This window comes from Alosa sapidissima, chromosome 6, assembly GCF_018492685.1.
Source record: "Alosa sapidissima isolate fAloSap1 chromosome 6, fAloSap1.pri, whole genome shotgun sequence".
In the NCBI taxonomy this organism is placed as follows: Eukaryota; Metazoa; Chordata; class Actinopteri; order Clupeiformes; family Clupeidae; genus Alosa; species Alosa sapidissima.
The window spans coordinates 3,106,492-3,120,359 of NC_055962.1; the positions used below are offsets into that span (position 1 = coordinate 3,106,492).

General features: G+C 39.6%; 1 protein-coding gene across 1 annotated transcript in view; it reads right to left on the reverse strand.

The window, feature by feature from the left end:
- rngtt (RNA guanylyltransferase and 5'-phosphatase) overlaps window positions 1–13,868 on the reverse strand; it is a 96,805-nt gene that overhangs the window by 28,786 nt on the left and 54,151 nt on the right. Inside the window, exon 11 of the mRNA XM_042095023.1 lies at window positions 5,981–6,145. Coding sequence (XP_041950957.1) covers window positions 5,981–6,145 — 165 coding nt within the window. The remainder of the gene's footprint in view (window positions 1–5,980; window positions 6,146–13,868) is intronic.

Here is a 13,868-nt window from a genome sequence, read left to right on the forward strand (position 1 = left end):
TTTAAGAAGAGTGGATCAGTATGAGCCTTTTTACACTCTGTCAGTCAGAAATAATTCCATATAGCCTCCATGGTTTCTGTCTGAAAACACAATGTATAGACCCTCCAAGCACATCACATTAAAGACTAATCCAATTCCATGGGATTCCACATAGCATGACATGATAGAATGCATAAATCCTATTACGTTTAGTTACAAGTCTATCACAAATGTAAGTATTCAAAACAAAATCTGAAATGTTGATGATCTTATTTTGGAAATATGGTTGAGACTTGGGAAATAGGGCCAAGCAGGGCCCTTGCTCCTATGGCCCTTCTCAGCCTGAAGAACAGAGATGCTGCTGTACTCTAGGGGCAGATGGCAGGAGTGGAGAACAAAGACACTCTCAAATAAAGATGGAAGCACTGATGACTTCACCATAGGAACATCCCAACAGACGCCCAATCCCAAACAAGACTGGATTTATCCATCTCAAAGAAAGAGGGATGTGGGACAAAGAATCAGACATGAGGCAACCACATAGGGATCAGGGGTTAGCCAGAGGTTAAAAATGTAATTCATGCTCCACAATGACTAAAAGGCAAAACTTGGCTACAAAGAGATAAGAGATATGTCCTGAATACGGTCATGTCTAAACGTCTTAACAGGCTGGTCAACACAGCTTAAAAGACTACTGCCGCTTGCCTGTTACCATGACAAAACATCACAAGCTTCTAAAATGAATGTACAGTGAGACAAAGCTGAAATATTATCATGTCAAGCTAAAGGCTTGATGACCTTGAAGATTTTTGTTTTAAATTCGCAGCCCTGCAGCCTTATGGTAAAACTTCAAAGCATATCAGGGGGTCTGAATGTATTTTTGGTCTTGGGACACTACAGCAGCTCCATCAGCAACAAGGCCCAATACCCATATTTACCAAGGCCCTACAGACAACCATTTTTATTTAATTTTATTTCTGATGTTGAACTCAATGAATGAATAACTGATCTGATGGATGGTTGATAAAAATGCTTACATAGATGTACGATTAACATACATGGTTTAAAAAAACAAAAACAAAAAACACAACTAATCTATTAATGAATTCCTTTCATAGATGCGTGTTAATACAATCAGTCATTAACCCTATGAGCCCTAGACTATTTTAAGGGCATTCTCACTACCTTTAGTTAGAAGCATTTATCCTGGTCATTGTAACTGCCAATCTCAGATGCTACTGTATTGTTTTTTTTCAGCAGAATCTAGGCTACCCATATCTACTACCATTTTATGTATTATTATTCCACTGCTTGGTCGAATTTCCCATTGTCCTACGTAATTTAGAACGACCATTAACTGTATGTTATTTGCACACCTATGAAGTAGATCCATTTTGTTGGCCGTATCACACTTGTATATTAATTCGCCGAACTTGTTGTGAAGTTTAAATGAACTGTCACGTTGCATCCGAGCTGTAAAATGCAGACGTTCAGAACATACTAACATTGTAGCATATGACGGAGGTGGCTTTTAGCTAGATGGATTACAGCAGGCTAAGTAAAATAGCGATGTTTCAAAGCTAAAGTTCATCAGAATCTTGGGATACGCCCGCTTGACAACAGGATAGATAGAACTAACGACTGGCCTTTGGCCGTAGCAACCATCCATTTAGAACTAGTAACGGCAGTTTGTCCTGCAAGTTGAGAAATTAGTTGATATGTGTCGGAAGAAATTAGTTCTACAAACAAGACAGTTTTAGCGATTCAAACGTTTAAATTGTAACAGGAAATGAACACAACGCAAGTGGCAACAGTGGAATAAGCGGGATAATGGACTCCACGGTGGTCTGTTCACAGAAATTCTGCTCCGCTTCGCGTCGGGGCCGTTTTACAACCTCGACCGTGCATTAACTTCTGTGAACAGACCACCGTGTCGTCCATTATCCCTTACATAATTGCAATATCAACTAGAGAATGTAATTCCTGGGAATTACGAGTGCATGAAAATGGAAAAATGGCTGCTGAATAAAATATTGTTGAATATTGTTTAAAATCTCATCCAAGTAAAAAGATGGAGGTCAGATAGAGAAAAAAGTTTGGTGGGATGAACAGTTAAATAGCTGGATAGTGAAAATGGTTAGGTTATTTAATAGGGAATTATTGTAGTGAGTACTTTTATTTTGAAACAGTTGTGGGCAGAGGAAACAGTTGGCGGGAGTCATAGTTGATGACAACTGACAGTTTGAAAGGCTGAACAATAGTTGGATAGTTAAAATGGTTAAATTATTTAAAATGGAAATATTGTAGTGAGGAGTTTTATTATGACTGCCGCTAGCGAAGCGGTCATATAGGGATTGTCAAAGTCCCCCCCCCCCCCCCATCATCTACTTCCTGAATTTTTGGTTAACGATACCCGGGACACCGAACCACCAGGACACATGAAATTTGGTGGGTATGTAGCCCCACTAGACTTTTACGGAAAAATTTAGTTTCGTCCCCGGGGGCCACTCCCCCCCCTGTGCTGGGCCCCCCGAACCGCAAAAAACGCTGTTTTTCCTAAATAACTACCTGAACCGTGGCACTGAGGATGAAGAATATTTTATGGTATGTTGGTCTCAAGGGCCCACATCAATCTGGCCCATAATCACTCATTTGTGATTTGCACCCCCCCGAATTAAATTGCAATATTATTCTGCTTTAAATCGCCCCTATCTTCAGTTAAGATGTTCAGAACTGCACCAAATTTTATGTGTATGATTGACCTGGCATTCTGTGGGGGTATGCCAAGTTTCGTAGAATTACATCCATGGGGGGGTCTAAAAAAAATTATGTTATGTGTACATTTAGTGACTGTACACTCATTGGCCTGTAGATTGCGGTGCACACATATACACATGCACACACACACACAGGCACCCACATACTATCGGTATTAGAACGGCCGATACATAATTACAAATTCAGTAGGATTAAAAGAAGGCCAAAATAAATATTCATCATCATAATCATGGCTGCATTTCCAGTATTGGCGATAAGTAGTCGTTTGTCCACTAGATGGCGCATCGTTGCAGTGAGACGTAATTTTGTTGGAAGTGGGTTGGAAAAACAATGGACGCTTCCTACAAGGACTGTAGTTTACAGCAGAGAACGTCTAATAAGGATAGGATGATGTTCACATGAAATGTAATTCCCATTTCTTCTTGAAGCCGAAATAAATCTGAGGATGTTTATCGGACATGCTTGGTTTTTACTGCAGGTACGTTAATCTTATAATATTAATAAGGACCTAGGTAATGTTACCGTTAGCGTTGGTTGAGTGATGGAGGCCAATTTAATTGATTGCATTTGTAGAAAACTATAAATGCGGTTATAACAAGCAAATTGATAGCAGCACTGTAATTGTATCTTTTGACTGTCATTTGTTGCACGTGCTACAAAAATCATTCTGTGCAATGGAAGATTTACCAACGTTACACCGGTCTGATACAGTTTTGCCTATACATGCGTAGACTGAGACGCCTGTTTATTTTGTTTTAAGTGCGTGCAGGGTGTGAGAGGGGAATCGATGTGCTTTGATTCCAGCTTGGTAGTTGTAGTCTGTGAAATTAAAAAGCATGTGTGTGTGAAGTATCCAAACAATGACACCTTCATTTCATTATGGCTGCTTTAGCAACACACCTTAAGCTACTGTGTAGTGGGTCCCAATCAGAAGTGGCTACTTCATTCGCGCTTTCCTTGACTCTTTCCTTGACTCTTTCCTTGAATTTTATTACAACTTTTCTTTTTCCTTTTTTTTTGCCACGATATGGCAGTTTAAGTCCGCTTGATACTGTAAGGCGTAAGCCATTGGTTTCCAAAGGAGATTTTATTTGTGTCGCCAGCATAGCCTATTGACAATTTATGTTGTAAATAGGCCTACCGTATAAGCCTACCTGTAGCTTAGCGACGCTAACAGCTTTCTATTAGGATCTAGTTTGTTAGTTACAGTTTTGTCATAACTCCCTGATGCATTTTTGCATTTAGAATAGCCAGAGCGTGGATATCTCAATCGGAAAATTAAACAATATCGGGTGCCTATGGACTAGGCTGGGTGAACCCAGCCTGATCTGCCCGCTATTTATTTTTTGATTTCTTAAAAGATTGAGCTTGGTCTGGTGAAAGCCAGACTAGCCATGGACCTCAGTTACACAATGCAAGGGAACATGAATCAGCCTATATTTTCACAAACAATAACGGACAACAGCTCTTCAACTTTGGCCCGTTAAAATGTGTATGAACAGTCTAGCGATGCATTTCATCAAGGCCCATTTGGACATGTCAGTTATTTGCACCACTGGTTAGATGTAAAACAGCATTTCGTTTCATACTACTGTTACTTAATTTGTGCATTAACAATAACGTTTCAGACTACTGTTACTTAATTTGTGCATTGACAATAAAGTATTACATGAACTAAAGATGACTAAAATCTTATGTAGAAGAAGAAACATTCACAAAAAATCCATCCATCCAAAAATGACCTTTGTTTTTGATAGCTGTTGAAAACGGCATGGAACTGACAGAGATGTTTTTGTCTATAAATAAATAAATAAATAAATAAATATTATGATGATACCTTTTGCTTTTCCCAAATACAATGTAGCCTATAGGTGTAAGTGACCTTTCATCAATCCAGTTGCAATGGATGAACTGCCCTACTTGTGATTGTTTAGAGATTTTAAAGGTTTTATAACAATGCTACATCTTCTTTGGCTATTCTACAATCTATTCACCTTTTCAGCACCAGTAGGCTACTTTCTGTGCAGCCGCACACACACACTCAGGCATGCCAAACAAGCATACACAAAAGTTTCAAGAGCGGGGGATAGAGTAAAATATGGAGACAAATTGAAGTGTGATTTATTTTCGCGGAACGGATATACAGGACTGAGCGGCGGTCGTATTTTGTACCGCTATGCGGTACATCTAGTTTTGAAACAGTTGTGAGCAGAGGAAACAGTTGACGGGAGTCAAAGTTGATGACAACTGACTGACTGTTGCTAGAGTAGTAGAGTAGTATGGTGGTTGCTATGCTGGTTGCTAGGTTTTAACTGTAGGTTTAACTGCTAGGTTTAACTGCAAAGGCAAATAAGTGTTTCTTTGTCGAACAAATTGGGATGCAATGTGAGCCAGGAATTGGATACCATGCAGGAATTTGCTAGGATCTCAAAACCGGATTATGAATTTGCTTCGCCATAGAGAAACACATGATAGTGTTGGATTATGAACATGCTTTGCCACAAAAACATGGGGTAAGTCGAGTTATATGAAGTTATTATTTTGCTGTCAATTCATCTGTTTTATAACCTAGAAGGATGTATTTGATATCAATAATGATGGCTCTGTGTCTCCTCTTTCATCCGACATGTGTGGCATATCTATCCGATCACAGATTCGCGAGTAATTCAAACGAGAGTAATGGGTGCGCACTGGTAGTTTGAGCTATATGACGTTATTATTTTGTTGTCACTTCCTCTGTTTTTATAAGCCAGAAAGATCGATGTACTTGGTATCAATGGATAGCTGTGTGTCTCCTCTTTCATCTGACATGTGTGTCATATCTATGCGATCACGGGTTCGCAAGTAATTCAAACGGGGGTAATGGGTGCGCAGGTGAACGTAGAGCAGTATAGACTGTAAATATGATACAATTTGATTTAATTTCATGATTTTTTTAAATTTGCATACTTGATCGTACAGACAAGTGGGAAGTAGGCTGGAAAGCCCCACTTCTGTTTGGTCACGCAATAAATCATCTCGCTGCAACTAATAGTTGCGCAACAATGTAACAGAGAAGAATGGGTGTGTTTTTTGACGCACTTCACGTCAATCGGGCTCTAATTGATGTTAATAAACATCAATAAAACTTCATCTTAAAACTTACTTGGCCACATAAATGAATTAACAACATAAACAATATGAGTAAGATTGCATGAAAATTTGATTCAATATGTTTCATTACCTTTCTTGTGGCATGTATGTCGAAAAAGGGTTTGTTTCGGACACTGAAGGGCTCCTTGGTTTTGTCAATCTGTCCTGTTTTCATCTTCTCTTGCCTAGGAAATATGATCTCTTTCTCCATACAGAAGAGCCGGGTGTTGAAATCACATTGGCCCACAGGATTGTCCTGGAAGACATTTGAGAAAGAAAGATGACACAAACTAAAACCAACAACCCAGTTTTATCATACTCATAGTCATAAGTCACGCATTATTGTTGGTAATTGTATGAATAACAAGTAATGGAGTTGTTGATTTGTGATTTTTTGACAATAGACTTTGAACAAACAAGATGCAAAGACATTGTTAGAAGTAATTATCACCCAGATAGAAGAAATACTCTTTTCTGATTGGCTGGTAGAGTGGCTATTAAGTCTAAATATCGGGACCTATGAAGCAACTCGCCTCTTAACTGGTACCCATAAGCAAGAACACATTTTTCACATCTTAGCCTCCCATCACTGGCTCCCTGTTCACCATAGAATTAATTTTAAGATTTTGCTAATGACCCTTAAATGCTTCAATGGCAAAGCCCTCATCTATCTCTCAAAACAATTACACAAATACGGCCCTGTAAGAAGTCTCAAATCTTCTGATCTTTTTCTGCTGACTGTATCCAAAACCAAATACAAATGTAAAGGAGACCATGCTTTTGCTGCTATGGCCTGCAAGCACTGGAATAGACTCCCCCTCTACATTAGACGGGCCCCTTCTCTAAATATTTTCAAATACCATCTCAAAAGCCATTTCTACTCTGTAGCTTTTAACTCAGTTTAAGCTATAAAAATCAGGTAAATGTGAGATTTAGTACATATCTGGTGCAAATATAAAAGTTGGATTTGGGGGTTGTACCAAAGCAAAATGGACTTTAAAATGGACAACGCAATGGACTTTAAGGACAAACATGAACACTGGACCTCATTCCACAACCATTCTTATGAAAGTATCTGTTCTTAAAACCCAAAGTTTACCTGTATATAAGATAAGAACAGAATCTGTGCACAGTCAAGAGCACTCTCACACACAGTTGAGTGCAGATGTATTGTTGCATTATTATTATTGCATTACCATAACTTCTGCAGGTGACATTTCATCCTTTTATACCCACCACTGATGCTACTAAATGTAACAACTTATTTATGTACCTATAGCTGTTTAAAAAAGGCCTACATGAAACACTATATTTTCTCTTTAAACTGTGAAAAGTCATATGCTGTCAACTCAAAATCAAACATGTTCTATGCATCTTTGAGGCTTGCAGTGAGCATAAGCACTAGATGGCTTTCCAACTTTTAAAAGTCAATTAATGCACTTAAAATGAGTGTATGTGATAGATGAGAGCCCAACTACACTCTGCACTGTCTTATTTCTGGAGAGAGAAGGCACAGGTGATTTTTGATAGTGTAGCAGAGTCAGGTACCATATTGCTGAAGTCATTAGTAAGATAGTGTAGCCGAGTCAGGTACCGTCAGTAATCACTATACAAAAGTGAAGCCCCCAGAACCATGGAGCACCACCATCTCAATCCACTACATCTTGTGCATGTTTTTAATTAATCAGTTTTTATAAGTTGAATAACACTATAACAACAATAACAGTACAGGCCTGTCAGAGCATACAGGCGCAAATCATTTCATTTTTACTGTGTACTCCTTTTTTGGTTCATGGTAATTCTAAATGCATATACTGTACTGTACACAACCTAACGCTTTTCTGTTTTCCATCTACCATCTGTTGTTTAGTCGACATCATTTCTGCTCCTGCTTTCATGGCCTTCATTTCCTCTTTCTCCCTTTCAAAGGGCAAGCAAATGCCTTTCCACCTCATCAACTAAAAGTGAATTGTCCCTTACCACTGTTGCCAAGGGCTTGGTCTGGGGGACATTAGGCCTTAGTATCCTAAGACAATGCTGATTGTTAATGGTAGTATATAAATCACATAATTCAACAGAATGAAACTGATCTTCCTGCCAGAGAAACTGATCTTCCTGCCACTGATATAGATCTTGTTTTGAAACCTGTGACACTACACTGATTACCCAACTTATGCGAGTCAATAAGCAATCATAAATTGATGTTATCCATAATGTTATGGACATATTTCATGACGACGCATTATCAACTCGGTTGGTTTGGCTTAACTTTTGCCTGTAATTTTCCAAAATTACAGTGTCAAGTAATACAGACTGAATAACACATAATTGCCTACCTCTCACAAGCAGGCGTTTTCCCTAAGCTAATTTGTTTTGCTGTTTATTTCTCCCTGAGTGGCAACTCACTGCCATGGAAACAGCACACTTGTCGTTAGAGATCTGAGGATAGTATGAGAAGACCGTGTATGAGATTGAGTGCTGTCACTGCAGAGTGTGCATCAGTAGGCTTGTGGCGACGTGCCAGGGGTAATGAACGTTGGTTTAATCTCCCTCTCACATTCACTCTCAGTCTCATAGGCACTCTCAGCTAGTCACCATAGCAACAGCTGCCTCTAATGTTCTATGTTCTTCTACAGCTTCTACCTGTCTAAGGATGGATGTTTGGCTTGAGATGACGCATCAATTCTGTGGCATAGCCACAATAACAGGCAGACCACTACTGGAACATGTATGAAAGTCTCCTGGCAGAAAAAGTAATCAAATAACAACAGACAAATTACAGATTGCATCTCCAAGATTAAACAACAAAGCTGAATAGGATTAACCACATCTCTCTTTGGTATGCCCATGGGCAATGTGGTTATGAGGCTATCATGAGGTTTATGTTGGCGTATGTTGGTGCTATCTTGAGGCTAAAAGTAAATGAGCAATTAACAAAGAAAAACCTGATCTGAAGTCAGTGGCACTCATTTCACTGTTGTTTAAAGAGTGCATTATCAAGATCTAGCCTCTAGCTTCTGAACTGCCCAGTATCGATTCCCTAGCAATGAGCCCCTAGTAACACGATGCAAAGATTGTGCCGAGTGTTCATTACCCAACATGCTTGGCTGAATTTGTTGTTATTAATGCATTTAAATGTTATTGGGGTGAGTGCTGTTTTAGAGTTACACCACATTTAATGGTATTATTCTTTTGATTGTAACTTGGCAGCCATTACTAGAAAGTAAATGGCTAAATTCTTTTAAAGAAATCCTAAAGGTCAAATCCTAGCCTAAAATATGCCTAGGTGGGTGCAGAATGGGTGCATTCTTTGCCTGTTACACTCACACAACTGCTTCAACAAAGCGAGTTTGGTGATATGGTCATTGTAATAGCAATATGCCAAGGTACAAGCACTCCTTGCTTTTAAAGAAAAAGGGAGATGCCGCTCTTTTGGTTTATTAATTGCATGTTAGATCCAAAATACTAATTGTGAAACATACCCAGAAGAAATATGCACCTCTGACCCACTCTAAACTATGCACTTAAAATAGGGTCATAATGTCTATAACTGAGTGCTTGGCAAGAGTTTGGCTGAATATTATATGGGAGGACTGTATGTCTACAAACAGTATAAATAATAATTGCATATAAAACTCCCCACCCTAACAAATTCAGTACTCACCTCAAAGGAATACAACACATACAATCATCTTAATAAAGTTTCCTAAATCCAAAGTGCTTCCACAGCATTGCTGAGATTACCAGACTAGGAAAGTTTAAGAAACTACTTTCAAATGCAAATTGGTGGTATGGACTATGTCCACTCATTTTGGATCAGCAAACGAAAGTAGGCTTTTTTTTATTTTTACTCTAAAGTAACATGGAGGGATTTAAACAGGGCTTAACAACAACTCTACAAGGGGTCTTCATCCAGTCAGACAGTGAGGGAAATTTGAGAAAAATTAAAGTCAAGATATTTATCAAGGACTGCAGTGATGATGCTGCATATCCATGCAGAAGGGAAAAGGTATTAGATAGGGTATCAACTAATATAAAATAAATATAAATCCAGGTTTGAAGTGTGCATATGTGTCTTTATTATGTGTGTGTGTGTGTGTGTCAACATGAGGTTTGTGGTTAGATACTGTATGCGATGTAAAGACATTTCTCCCAACTCTGCTTTCATGTTCTGCATGAGAGTCTTATTTTAGAATGAAATGAGAGTCCTATCAATTACAGGCATAAGCATAGGGAAATCTCAGTCTCAGTGCAGAGCAAATCTGCTGTTCTATCCATGTTCAGACTGACACTGAACTCTGGACAATAGCTGGTCTTTGCTTGAGTGGGTGGTATGAATGAACACATGCGACCCGTGCAAGTTTACACCTGCATGCGCTTATATATAAACTGGTGCAGCAAATTGTTCAGGCCATTTACACTCTACCCCACAAACTAATTACCTGCTTTTCGATTAAAGTACAAATGCAATGGATAGTAACAGTGACTCATCTTTCAATCCAACGGTAGCAACCTTAGGAGCTTCAAAATGAGTAGCTATCCAACATTGTCCAAGATGCAGTGAATGACTATTAATGTAATACCATTAACTAATATAACGTCTTAAAGTGACCCCAGGGTGTTTTTCTGCATTAAAGAAGCCCTATGCAACAATTTTAGCAAAAATGACCTTAATTATGAAGGTTGAGAGTCGTTCTGATGGTTATACTTTTTAACACTTTTTGGGTCATTTGGTGGGTGCTTCGTCTTCCCCTAGTGCTTCTCTGCGGAAAAACCGAATATGCAACTTTCTGGTCGCGGTCCGAACACATCAGGATGTAACTCAGTGGAAGTATCCAATCGCGCCTCGAAAATGTAGTCAGATTGTAGTTTCTAAGAAGACTGCAAAACGGACTCCGACTTGGCTTTGTTGCTGTTGAAATTGTAAGTAGCCTACCCTTGGGTGAACTTCGTTTTTGTAATGTGATTTGATAGTCTCTTGAACAATGTGTTTGCTCGACCGTTTTATTGAGAGCCCTGTATGTGTTTAGCTTGGTTTCTTGATGGCTAGCTCGCTAGCTAGTGGGGGTTTAGCGTAGCAGTCACTTGCTACCGAAGCTGCATGGGGAGCTATGTTGTGAAAAATGCGAGCCCAAATCAGGCGAAAACCCAGAAACAGCGAAGGAATAACCCGACCGGCATAGGGCTCCTTTAAAACATATCAAATAAGCCGTGGAGACAGTATTTTTCGTTGATTATACAACAATTGGGTTCTATTGAACTATTTATTTGTTTCTGATTGGCTGAGAGACGTTCCAGGAGTTGGAATATCCCTGGACACAATGCGAAGATTTGACACAATGTAGCAATAACCGTTAAATTAAAATTAAATTAAAGTTCTCATAATTTAAAAAAGCAAGTAGCATTGGCAATTGGAGAAAAAAATGGAGATCGATTTCCCTAAAATAACTTTTGAGTTAATATATGAAATGTTGGATGATGAGGAGGAACAGACAGTCAAGCGGGAGGAGAGTGCATCTTCATCCAGGTGCGTCTCCATCAGCGCAGATGAACTGGACTGTATCGAAAAGAGCCCGCCCGGCACGAAAGCAACACCATTAAGCAAACGTAGGCTACTGCAGGAATTTTATGCCACCATTAGAACAACCAAAGGGGAGCTATATGGGATCAGCTTTGACGGACTTTGGGCAGGGCTCAATCATTTCAGCCTGACTCGTTCAGTTTAAAGCAGGATGAAAATGGCTGTCCGTATTTCACAATGTCTTTCAACGAAGACACGAAAAACCACAAAGACCCGTTGGAGAGGGATCTGGAATGTTGGTTACGTGGCAACCAAGACACTCTCTATTGGAAATGGAACTATTTTTAATGCGTAAAAGTTGTATAAAGCAATATAGCACTTGTGATCGTGGAGTTGGTAATGGATATTCCCACGGCTGTTTTTGCCTGCACCAGTCGGCCTCCGGCCTCGTGGCAACGCCCGAACAACCGAATTACCAATACCACTCTTACTCATACTATATTGCTTAATCAACCACTACAGAGCTTGGCCTGGTATATGCTATAGCCCCAAATCGCAAACAGTGGATTAGCTAGGGGCAGTGAGCCAAACGCTTCCCAAATTAGAGCTGAAGATTTTTGCCCGAACCCGACGGGAAGACTTTGATCATTCAAAAAAAGTCAGCACCTGATACCTGTTGCCAGTTTTTTGGAATATGCCTCTGAAGTTGGCCAATATCTGTGAAACTAATCATCTAAGAGAGACCACATTTTGTACAGTGTTTAACCTGGTACCAGAGATGCTTACTATAAAATCTAAGTTTTCTAAGTCTGAAAAACTTGGGGCTCAACTCTTCAAATGTGCTATTTTATTTCGCCAAGCCAAATTTTGGAAGAAGTTTAAGTACCTACCATTCTAGGTTATACTTGAGCTACACCCCTGACATTCCATGTCTGGACGCTATTAATAACAGATATTGACTGTAGAAAATGTGAAGGCTATAAGTGAGATAGTTTTCCAGATATTGCTGTTTAAAAATGGCTTTTCAGAGTATGATGCCACAAAAATGGCCATAAAGATCCTCCTGTCACAGCTCGCATTATGTGTGGCCCAATTAGACGACGATTGTTTTTGAATCAGTAGATGTTCCCTGTCAAAATGACATCCGACTGGTGTGCGCCAAATTTCAGCCCTGCGCCGACAGGTCGTGCACCTCTGAGTTTTTTCTGACTTGCGCGTGCCATGCCTCTATCGAAAGCAGGATGGAGGAGCTAGAAGCCAAGACCAGGGAACAAGTGTGCCCCTACAGGCACCAGGCACCTATTTGCTAAGTTCATTAATAAATTAACAGAGGACAACATCAGAAAATAGCAGCCCGACATTTCAGCATTTCATATAGTCAACATCCTAAATAAACTTAAAAGGCTTATTAATGTGAATGAAAGTAGTAAAATAACTCTAATCAATTCTAAGGGAAAATGTGACTGTCCTGTATGTAAGGCAGTCACAAACAGCACTCAGGTGGAAAACAAACAGGGAGAAAGAGTTCAAAGAGTACTTTGGACAAAAAAAAGACAATGTTAGATTCCCTTGCCAACATTTTTAGCTAGATTCGGAATGTGATTTAGCCCCTTTCTTTAGCCAGCATGTTGGGATCAACTGAGGTTACTATAGCATCTGAATAAAAAAATAACATGTTTTTTTTTTAATTAATTGCAATGATTAAGAACTTAATTTCCACAGTACAAATTAGAAAATATAATTCAAATTATTCAGAGTCTTTTTTGGATTACTTTTTTGAAGTACACATATGGTAGCTACAGTGGGCAGTGCTTCGACTTGGCCAGCTTCCCTCGCGGTCCGCGCGCGGGATCACGCGACTTTAATTTGTATTTTTCCAGTGACGCTGCAACGACGCTGCAACAACCCAAACAACCGGCAGATGTCTCAAGTGAGCAGGGTGTCTCGTAAAAAGAAATGGAGCCTGAAAACCCCTACACAGATGTGTTGCACCTGTTTGCACAATTTCACAAATAATCATATGTGGTTAATAATATGACAAATAATCCCTGTGCACGGGGACCGAAACAATGCATGCCAACTTTTTCCATGTTTATCACGCATTTTAACTTTCCCCCGCTGTCTTGCCGTTTTAATGTTTTCCCGTAGAATATCCCATATTTTAATACTCTCATAACATTAGCCCTGCCATCGGGCCTGTCTCTGTGTTGCCCTGTTGCTATCCCCTTGCCCTTCCAACGAAACAGATGTCTTCGTTCATCGTTTTCCTTGCTTGAAGGCGAACTTAGAGTGATGTTAACCTATTTAAGTTTAACGGCGTGATTGTCGTGAGAGCACGATTCATTGGCGGTTGCATGTTCGGCAGTATGTCTACGAGCGCACCTGCCTACCATCAGGCTACTCAGCTACTAGAGAAAGAATTTCCCCTGTTTCAATGTTCACTCCAAGTTGGCCTACC